The sequence below is a fragment of the Penicillium chrysogenum genome (assembly GCF_028827035.1).
Source record: "Penicillium chrysogenum strain IBT 35668 chromosome Unknown utg000004l_segment0_segment0, whole genome shotgun sequence".
In the NCBI taxonomy this organism is placed as follows: domain Eukaryota; kingdom Fungi; phylum Ascomycota; class Eurotiomycetes; order Eurotiales; family Aspergillaceae; genus Penicillium; species Penicillium chrysogenum.
In genome coordinates this window covers 1265662-1276059 of record NW_026622752.1, presented here as the reverse complement: position 1 = coordinate 1276059, position 10398 = coordinate 1265662, and the positions used below count along the sequence as shown (strand labels likewise).

General features: G+C 49.1%; 4 protein-coding genes across 4 annotated transcripts; 1 reads left to right on the top strand and 3 right to left on the bottom strand.

The window, feature by feature from the left end:
- Positions 1-2: 2 nt before the first annotated feature.
- On the bottom strand, positions 3-527 carry N7489_006411 (uncharacterized protein; the record flags this gene model as incomplete). Its single annotated transcript, XM_056712161.1, has 1 exon — positions 3-527. One exon carries the CDS (start codon positions 525-527, stop codon positions 3-5), a length of 525 nt encoding a protein of 174 aa, XP_056565876.1.
- Positions 528-797: 270 nt separating this feature from the next.
- Positions 798-2757, bottom strand: N7489_006410 (cytochrome P450; the record flags this gene model as incomplete). Its single annotated transcript, XM_056712160.1, has 9 exons — positions 798-969; positions 1066-1258; positions 1326-1370; positions 1434-1608; positions 1663-1779; positions 1835-2003; positions 2056-2233; positions 2286-2466; positions 2521-2757. Coding segments are annotated over 9 exons (1467 nt in total), but the record flags the coding sequence as incomplete, so codon positions are not given.
- Positions 2758-3444: 687 nt separating this feature from the next.
- N7489_006409 (putative C6 transcription factor (Leu3)) lies at positions 3445-5902 on the bottom strand (the record flags this gene model as incomplete). Its single annotated transcript, XM_056712159.1, has 6 exons — positions 3445-3758; positions 3817-4344; positions 4402-4670; positions 4729-5166; positions 5219-5643; positions 5714-5902. 6 exons carry the CDS (start codon positions 5900-5902, stop codon positions 3445-3447), a joined length of 2163 nt encoding a protein of 720 aa, XP_056565874.1.
- A 987-nt stretch (positions 5903-6889) lies between these two features.
- On the top strand, positions 6890-9418 carry N7489_006408 (uncharacterized protein; the record flags this gene model as incomplete). The annotated part of the gene is made up of 4 exons (XM_056712158.1): positions 6890-7400; positions 7454-9178; positions 9234-9269; positions 9327-9418. 4 exons carry the CDS (start codon positions 6890-6892, stop codon positions 9416-9418), a joined length of 2364 nt encoding a protein of 787 aa, XP_056565873.1.
- Positions 9419-10398: the final 980 nt, after the last annotated feature.

Below are 10398 nucleotides of genomic sequence, written 5' to 3'. Positions count from 1 at the left end.
ATTCAACGCCTACCACCCCAGTACACATTGCCCCTCCCCCTCCCCCTCTTCCCACGTCCACGTACACTTGACCGGCCCCGAATAGCCATAGACCCATACTCCGTCTCGCGCTCCACTCGTTGTCTTACCCGCTCTGCCGATTCATCTTCCCGACCCGCGCCCAAGCCCGATTCATCTTTTATTGACTGTGCTGCTAGTCTCTCGCGGCCGTGTTTGAGCATCGCTTCCCACGTCGGTGGGTCGAGGAAGGGCTGTGGCGGCATAGCGAATGAGACTTCAAAGTGCGGGGGCTGGAGCTCGTAGTCTTCGTCTTCAACTGCGCTTTTATTATGCTCGCTTGAACTCGCGGGCTTATTCCTTTCTTGCGTCTCCTCTTCGTATGATTGTTTCATGCTCGTCTCTGCGGGGATGGCGCTAGGATTGAGGACTTTGTATACTTTGCGGCTCTTGGTTTGTAACGGTAGAAGAGCGCGTTTATGTGGGATTAGAAGAGGTCGGGACTTTTTGGAGGAAGCTGATGGAGCCATGATTCCGATCCAACTTGGTGAGGTATGAAAAAGGATGAAGAGCCCTGGAGATGAAGTTGGGACAGTTGGAGATGAGCGGAGTTGAGCTCTTATCAGCTTATCGGATAGCCCTGGAGAGTTTCTAGACGCTAAAGGTATCTTCCATTTTGACGCTATTAGCACTACATTAATTGACATAAATATGAACGTGTCCCAGCCAAATCATGATCAGAATCCTACCTGTTTCCTTTGACATGTAACCAGACGCCCGGTCCCCTCGATATATCCCTACTAGCGCCGGCGCAGGGCAATCCTCAGCCCGAAGTTGGGCACATAGAACTCCTCGAACGAAAGCGAGCCAGTCAAGGGAAGAGAAGTCGAATTAGGAAGGAGTATGTCATACTGGTTCAGGATATGCGCGAAGGCGAGCTTCATGAGCGCGCTAGCCATCCATCGTCCAGGACTGCAAACACGAGCAAAAGTCAGCCGATACGATCTGCCCGGTTGGATTTGAAACCAGATCATGAAAATTAAAGCGCCAGCCAGAAATAAGACTTACCAGGCATGTGCACCCATTCCAAAAACCAGATAGTCAGGGCTCAGGTCGACCAGCCGGGAGTCTTTGGCTCCACCTGCTGCACGCTTGACGAACCGGAAACCATCGAACGCGTGCGGGTTCGTATAGTGCTCGCTGGATCGTTGGATGATTCCGCTTGGGACGGCAACATGGGAGCCTTGCTTGAGTGTGACACCTGTTCCATTCCATGAGTGATCAGCTCAGTGTTTCCTTGGCCTGGTAGTGTGTGCGCAAGAACAAACCATTAGAAAGTTTGAGGTCACTAATACAGACCCGGTGGGCAGAGACTAATACCCATATTATTGCATTAGCCATGCACGATTCCCATGGGTGGTCACATATAGACGTACGTGCTGAAGGGGGATGCAATCGCTGACACTCCTTCAAGAAGCTATCCATCAAGACCATGCCATCACAGGCTGGAACGGTTGGTCCCATTCTAGAGAAATTCAGATCAATTTCCTCGCGCAGGGGTGCGATATATTCAGGTCGTCGAGCTAGCTCAGCTAGGGCGCCGTAGAGTCCCTATTGGTTAAATGAGCAGATTGCAGGACTATGACATGCGTGTAGAGTACATACATAGGATGTAGTGTAGATAAAGGCAAATTGCAGAAGCAACATTTCACCTATCACCTCTGCATATGTCCATCGCTCCCGAAGAACACTGCTCTCATACAGCCATTGGAAGATCTCAACCTATAGGTTGTTCAGTCCTGGCGTCATTGGAGGGGGAAAGAGGAGGCAGGGATACCGGATTGTCCGATTCATCGAGACTGGTCTCACGTTGGTTGCCACTGAAGATCTCGGCGTGATATTCTGCTGCACGTGCATCGAAGTGCTTTAGCATAATCTTACGCGAGGCGTGCATATCCCAACTAGTCCCAAGAGTGGCCAGGCGACCCATGAGCCCCCCAATATAGCTGTTGGTGTCTTAGTTTTCAGGAAATGGAGTCAATGAAGTACCTCACTCACGGTTTTAAGCAATCTGGAACAAGAAATTGTACCCGAGTGGTCACTATCATCCCAAGGATGTGGTCCTTGACAGCTTTAATATATTCCTCATTCCGAGAAAGCCGCGAGCCGACAAGAGCAAAGCTGCCACTGCGGGCTACAATGGAGTATGCCAAATCAAAACAGCCGACGCTGCATTCTGGGTTGAAGACATTAGAGCCCATCTCGCCTAATAAATCGCCAAAACTTACCCCCATCTTTGAAGTCCAGGGTCTGCAGCTGCGAGATGATTGCCTGATTCATAGAGGGCATATACCGATGCAAGTGCTTGTAAACAGTAGCACGAATCAAACCAGGCGTGGTTTTGGCAATTTTCGGCCATCCCATTCCCTTGGGGAAATAGCCAGGCATAACATGGGAGACCTGGAGGAGCTGTAGGATATTTGTTAGTCTATAGACATAGAAAACCCCAACTGAAAGCCCTACCTGATCAATCCATGGCTCGGGGGAGACAAGAGTACTCGGTTTATTTCTTAGTTCTTCAATCAACTCCGGCTGGCATAATATGACCTGACCGAAGCGAAATGTCCGTGGGATCTCGAACAAGCCACTTGCGAATTGTTCATAGCCTTTCTTTATCATACTAGGCCCGTCCACGACAAACTTGTACTGCTGGTATAAGACTGAGAAATAGTCTTTGCGTGCAGGGAAAGGAACTTGCTTCTATCAAGTTAGTAAATCATATCAGCTTCTTGTGAATTTGTGCTTTGATCGACTATCAGATAGGGGGAGGTCACCAACGTTAGCCATGAGATAGGAAGTAAACACCAAACTAACTGCAACCACAGAGCCAAGGATAGAGGGAACAAGTATGCATAGCACTATAGCTGCAACGCGAGGTTCCACCTCGATCCAACAGAGGTTATAAAGGAAAGCCATTTTATTCTAAAGAAGTAATGGGAAACAGAAGAAATGGACAAGGAAGGCCCAGGATCGAGATTATATAGGTTTCGTCCAGGCAAAAAAAGATGAGATGAGAAATGATATCACTGTGGCTAGGACGAAATAGCTTCTACGGAGCGAATCTGTCGCAAAAAGAAGCGACCAAAATTAACTCGGTGTGATATACGTACATAATGCACCGGACTTTATAATTGCATGAGGCTAGTTTCTGACGGATACTTTCAAAGGATGTTAGGCCCAATATAGCATCGTATTGGAAAAGAAAGAACATCGTTACAACCTATAAGAAATATAGACATGGAAAAGACATGAACAACCCCCTGGGAAGTATCAGCGATCGAATGTGTGGTATAATGATACAAGCAGACACCGCAAGTCACGCCCGCAAAAAAGAAAAAGAAAAAAAGACCGCGGCAACAACGCCAAGAAAATATTAGACAGACCAATCTATGCGATGCCCTGGGATTCTATCCCACCCATGGTGGAGTATGAGTAAGGCAAGTCTACCAACCCGTCCAGCAGCCAGTTCAACGGATCGAAGACTTCGTAATTAGGTTCAATGAAGCCACTTGGGAGTCCGTTAGATTGGCTTGTGGACGGTTGAATCCCAAGAGTAGCCTGGGATAGCAGGGGTGCCGGGGCAAGGCTGGGATCATTCCCAGTGATTCCTGGTGTGATTGTAGATGTGTGTACAGGGCCGACAGATGAAGTGGCCGAGGAGTCGGCTGCCGAGTCAGGATTTGTTGGGTTTTTGAGATAGGCTAGAATGGAAGGTTAACGACTGTTTATTCATACCTGGAATTGTAAAGGGATACTGACCTTCAATGTTTCGGCCCTTAGTCCTGGCATCCTCCCGCCAGCGCCACACAGAGTCGAAAAGAAGAGACATGCTCATCCGGCAGCGTACTCTGAGTCGCAGGGAGTCGTCAACATCGGTGCTATTGTTCGCCCGTTGAGTCGCCCCTCCCAGTCTCCACATCTGAGCCAGCACTTCAGCAAGACGTTCGGGTAGGTCATTGCTGGACGCTGACACCCCTCGGATGGCCCAGATTGTACGGTTGAATAGGTTCTTGGTGTATTCCATGTCTATGTGAGAGGCGAAGAAGCTCTTGCAAAGCTTCAAAAGAGTGCAGCCGGCGGCAACCATCATCTGGTAGACATAGTATGGGGTATAAGAGAGAACAGGGCCAACCTCGGTCTCAAGGTTAAGGACAACCTCGAGGAAGGAGGTCGTAGCGACATATAGAGATAAGACGCGTTCGCGATAATTCTTAGTGGTTGGCTCATCAAAGAACGCCGAAAGGTGCAAATGAAGATTAGCAGCACGGAGGAACAAGTCAGTAATACCTGGATGTCGTTAGTCATTGCGCCCAATATATCGCGACTTGACTTTCGGGAGCTTACAGTCATTCTGCGATTTAAGCTGTTCCTCCAACTCCTCAAAGTCTCGCGACAGAAAGGTAATCATCGTTGACCGTTCATGGTCGCTGGTTAAGCCAACAGGATCGCGTCGATTTGTGTAAAGCGCTCGAGTGACCTTGTCGCAAAACTTTTCGATCTCCAATCTTGGCTTGATATTTTCAGGAAGCTTGAAGTTCGGGTCTAACGAATCGCTCGAGGACAATGTCCAGTCGTAAAGAGTAGACGATGGCTGTCCATAGCCGGTGGAAACTCTGCAAAGTAAAACATGAGACAAAGGCGAGCAGCAAATGACTATAGTTTTGTACATACCTTTGAGCAACAATATTGCAAATCGCCCAGGTTCGCACCTTGTCTCTCAATTCATCCTCAATCAGTTCCACTCGGAATTTACTAAAGTCCTGAGTGTGAGAAGGCCGGTGAAGACCAAGCTGCATAGCGACCTGTACCATCATGCCACATAGCATGAAGGTCGGATCTGTCGAGGTGCTGCTAGTGGGGAACGGCCATGAGCATAGCAGAGCAAGAGCCTTCACAACATGGTAGCTTTGAGGGATATCTGCGAGAGTGCTCCAGACCAGCCGGCTGACTGGACCGGCGAGAGAATTCAGCAAATTCGAATCGCCTTGATAGCGTCGTGCACCGACACTGAGGATCGTCCAGAAAAGCAATGAAGAGGAATTATTATAATCATCGGGAGACTGATTTTGGTCCAAAAATGGAAGGAAAGGGTGGTAGTATGTGAAGAATCTGACAGGAACAAGTTAGATCAACCACCGAAACTTGGGAAATGAGGACTCACATATTAAACAGTTCTGTCACTTTCTCTGGAGCAACCATAACATCCTCAATTCGTCTGATTTGCCCACCGTTCCTCATAAAGTTGGTACCATCGAAGCCCGAACGAAGGTCCAGGAGGGACGCGACAGCTTCTTGAGATCCCATGTACTGATCTGCGGACATGGCTGACGGGGTCTGGTAGACTGCAGGACTGACTTGATTCGATTCTTGCTTGGGCGTTAATTGTCTTGCTTGTTGCTGCGGCATTCCAGAGACTGGTTGGCCACTAGCAATCTGCTTCCTAAGCTCCATTATTTCCCTCTCCATTTCCGCATTGCGGCTGCGCTTCCCAACACGTTTGAAGTTGGACTCGATTTTACAAACAAGCCTCAGTCGACGGCACCGTGAACAATCTGTCCATGGGTCTTGGATGACATCGCATCGGAGCTGTCGCAATCCGATAAGGTTAGTCAAACTCGGGAATCCTGAAGACTTTGCGACAATATGCTAGACCTACTTTTTGTTGTCGACATTCATTGCAAGCGCGCTTCACTGGCTGACGTCTCTTCTCCTCGCGCGCCTCATTGTCATCCATATCCTCGATACTCCCCGGAGAACTGTCGATCCCCGCAATGGTCACATTGCGTTTGCGACCATGCACGCCATCGGCGGCAACTGACACAGGCAACTGATTTACACCCGCCATTACGGGACTGGTGCCAATAGAAGCATTATCAGTGGTCGCAATATGTTCAAGAGTGTGGGCCTGGCCCTCTGCGATGCCGTTCGATCGCCCGACAGAAGCCAGGCTGAATGACGTTTTTGCTGATCGAGATCTCGGTTTCAGACAGTGATAGAAATTCGGGCCGATTCGCAGACACGGTTTGGGTCTTGACCGCGGTAGTGCAGTATAGTTCGGTTATTTCCTTTTCCTTCTTTCTCCAACAAAACCGTCTCAACTTTCTTGTTCTCACTGCGGTGAGCGCACTTCTTCCGGGAACACTCGATGAGTCAGCGCAGAGGGGCATGTCACGTGACTGTATATGCTTAAATTTTATTCACGTGATCTGTGATTGGCTCTTCTGGCACGTGACCAGAAATGTGAGCTGTACTTTTACAGTGTGTCTATAACTTTTCATAGTACAGAGTACGGAGTACACAATCATGCAGAACAAGCATACAAAAAGGCGCTAGAAAGACACTAGAATCTTTTGTGTGCAATATACAGTATACAGCACGTGTCCACATAGCCTCAGAGCCCTACTGAAGCCACCAAGGCAGCGAGGCAGTGCAACCGCGCCCGGTTTCGCCCTGTGTTGTCCACGGGTGCATCCAATCCAGTATGAATTGAAGAAAACGTTTCCAAGTTATTGGCTTGGTTGTAAAGAATACGAATATGTCATTCACTAAAATCTTCGTATTTTGTGGAGGTTTAGCCAAAGGTGGTTTAGGTGCTGATCCTTTAGGGCAATTAGTGCATCGTTACATCTCGTCCATCTCGCCCATCCCGCGGGGCTATGAAACGTGAACTCGGTAAAAGCCCCTGTCTCGTCTTTGTCTGGGTTTACTTAGATACGGATGACCTGGCGTGTCTCATCAAACTGATATAAAGAACCACCGGGCCACACCTCTCAGACTTAACTCACCTCACTTACACCATCTTCACAATATACTTCCTTTATCAAACGCCAACATGGATATGTCGACGGATGAGAAGTCCAAAGAGGCTCTCCATCAACCTGAAGTTATCGGCAAGTCCAGTGAACGACCACCTTCCTATTCGGCCGACCAGGTCGAGCAACCGCCACTGGAATTGCCACAGCTGGATCTGAGTTCCCGTCTACCTTCTTCTATTACCGTCACTCGCGATCAGTGCGTTTCACATCTCAAGCTTCTGGCTGTGTTTGCAGATCTGCGAGATACCATCTCTAGTGAGGACGGGCTCTTTGGTATCCACGATACCGTGGCTGAAGAATTCCAAAGATCCCCGGATCGAATGAATGAAGCGCGGGCTCGTATTCGTGAAAAGCGCTGGGCTGTATATACAGCACGCGCCGTCGATCGATATACCAAGTGGTGGTCTGACGGCCTTCCCCGGTCAAGGCCGATGGCAACTATTAATGACTTAGAGAGTGTGCATTATGAAAACATCCTTGTTTGTGATACTATAGTTGCGTGGGACACGGATAATCTACCTCCGCTGGGTAAGTGTATTGATGCTAAGACAAAAAGGCGGTTCGCTAATTGCTATATATAGACATTCTGATGGTCTGGCATGCTCATTGTTTGAATCCCCGGAACTTCCTTGAGGATTGCATTCGATACGGTAAAATGAGCACCTGGGTAACAGGGTTTCCATGGGAAGTGATAGATCGCAGTGTCAACAACCACACGATGGAGTATACAGTCTCTGAACAAGGACAGCAGCTGTTCGAGCAGAAACTGAATATCAAGTGGAACAATCTGCACGATCCGCCAACTAAACAAGTCAACTGCCCCTGCTGCGGACGGTTGAACTATGTCCCGTGGACAAAACCTTTCCTCGGAACTCTTAGTGAACCCTTCAGGTTTAACCAGGGCTACGCCGATGATGCATTTACGGACATATGCGTCGGCTGTCAACACGTAATTGACCATGGCCGGCTCAAGGTGGCAAAGTTTCGAAAAGACCTTGAAGCAACTCTTTACGAAAACCTCCCTATGCCCGGGTCATTCACCAATCTCCAGGGAATCCCCGAGGGGAGCAGTACCGAGACCAACCATGGTGCCCTCCGAGACATGCTATTCCCCACACGAGTCCTCCAAGTCGCCGGAAGGGACTTGATGGACTTCACTGACGGTCGAGTGGATCGGTGTCAGACTATCACCCAGCTGAGGAACCAAATAGACGTCACGCTATGGAACAAAAAGATATTGAAGCAGACACATGGTGCCTACATTGATACCCTCCGGCGTGGCGAGGGTATCCAACTCAGAAGAATGATGTCTCGGTACTGGGAGAACCTTGGCCCCTTCGCGCTAGACCTCGTGGGCGCTGTTATCAGACAAGGGACGTTCGTGGATAAAATGGACCAAATCGACTGGCTGCACTCGCCAACAGTCTTCGACACCATGGACCGGCTCATTAAAAAGTACGAAGTGTTCTTCCGGATTATGCTGGAGAACCCACATAATATCGCCGTACCCACACTGGACGTCGACCTGGCCTGGCACACCCACCAACTCAGCCCATCCCGGTACTACAAATACAGCACGTCGAATGTACCATTCGGTTGTAAGCGTACGTTCATCGACCACGACGACAAAGTCGACGAGGGAAAGCTCTCCGACGGCTTTGCCTGGACCAGCAAAATGTACCGCCGTGCCACCAACGGCGGCATATATAGCGAATGCACCTGCTGGTACTGCGAGGCAACCCGGACATCAGACCTGTATAACCGGTTAATCCCTGTTGGCTCTGTCTCTCGCGCGCGAACTGCTGCAGACCGCTTGCACGATCGCCCCGATATCTCATCCGACCCAAGCAAGAACCCACATATCTCTTCGCACAACGCCGTGCGGCCAAACGACACGTACCAGTACCAGCATAGACCTATAAAAGATAAGCGTTCTATACAACGAGTGCGTCTAAAGAGCGACTACGACAAGGCCGCCCGGCGTGCGGAGAAGCGCCGTCAACGATCCGACTTCAAATCTTCTGATAATAAGAGCGACCCTTACTACACGCCTTATGCATTTGGTTTTCCCATCGTGATGCCATTCTATGCACCGTATATGATGGACCCGTCCATCAACTGTCATTCGTACGCAAATAACCCTAGCTGCATGGGTACTAGTCTGGGCGACGTTGGGAACTGTTGTGCTGGCACGTGTGGTAAGTTCTTCCACATCCTGCTGGGAGTATTGAGGGAAATTGACATGTCAAAAGGTGGTACTGTAGCCGCAGGTGCCTGCGCGGGAGCCTTTGGTGGTGGAGGATGTGGTAAGTCTCTTTGTGAACCTCGACTTGCAATAGACTCTGATATGTTCCTATACAGGCGGGTCAGGTGGCGGCTGCGGAGGGGGTGGTGGTGGTAGGTCTTATTTGTTGCATTTGATAGACTGGTTTAGATACTGACTTTGTTGTTTAGGTGGCAGCGGTGGTTGCGGAGGAGGAGGAGGAGGAGGAGGTGGTGGTGGTGGCGGTGGAGGTGGAGGGGGCTGCGGTGGTGGAGGCAGCTGATACAACGAATTGCGAATACCCTCTTTCCTGGTTGTGCTTTTGCTCTTCTATACTTATTGTATTGGTTCATTCTTCGAGTGCTTAATGGGTCCATGGATAGTCCATAATACATAACTATGATCTGCTTGGTTTAGGCCTCACACCCAGCCCATATACACGGCGACTAGAAGATGGTCAACATGGGACTCCTTCGTCTAGGCTTTCTGCAGTTTCCAAACAAAGCGACGGTCTGGTCAAATGGCTGACGAACCCCATCAATCAGCTGAGACAAAGCCAATTGACATTGTTTCACCGTTGTCTTGACCGGTCTCCACCTGTACTATTGGGATCTGTGTATGTCTCATTGATGCCCAGCTTGGCATCGACAGCTGCATGATGTATTGGAATGCAATTGCAACGGGAAATATACCTCATTCTGTGGTCTGAAAGAGGCAACGGTAGATTCTTCCCAAAGAGATTAACACCTATACTAGTTCTGGTTTACTTTATCCTACATCTTCACCTATGACGAAACATAGATTCGGAACAAAAATGGATCTTTACCCCATAGTGGGTCTTTTCTTTCGCTTCCCCGCTTATGATGTACAGGTACGCAGACAGATATTGAAATGACTGTAGATCTACATTCTAAAACAATATACGTTCATGAGATATATTCATTGTATGCCCCGTCCGAGGGTTGAGTACACGGGAGTGAGAGACCATAGGCGAGGAGATATAGAAGAGGGCAAGGAGACAACGGAGAGAAAAGAACGGACGAGATACACATGTGGGAAAGGTAGGGAAGCGGATCGTAGAAATTGTGGGTTTGGTATATATGTGCGAGGTGAGAGGCCAAAACAAAACGGAAAAGACAAACGAGAAGCATAGAGGACATGAAAGTGGTATGTCATGCCCCTATGGATATAAGTATTTGATGGGGATAAATATGCGCCGGCCATACGGCATTTATGGGGGTTTCCAGAATAAGCTGTGGCAAG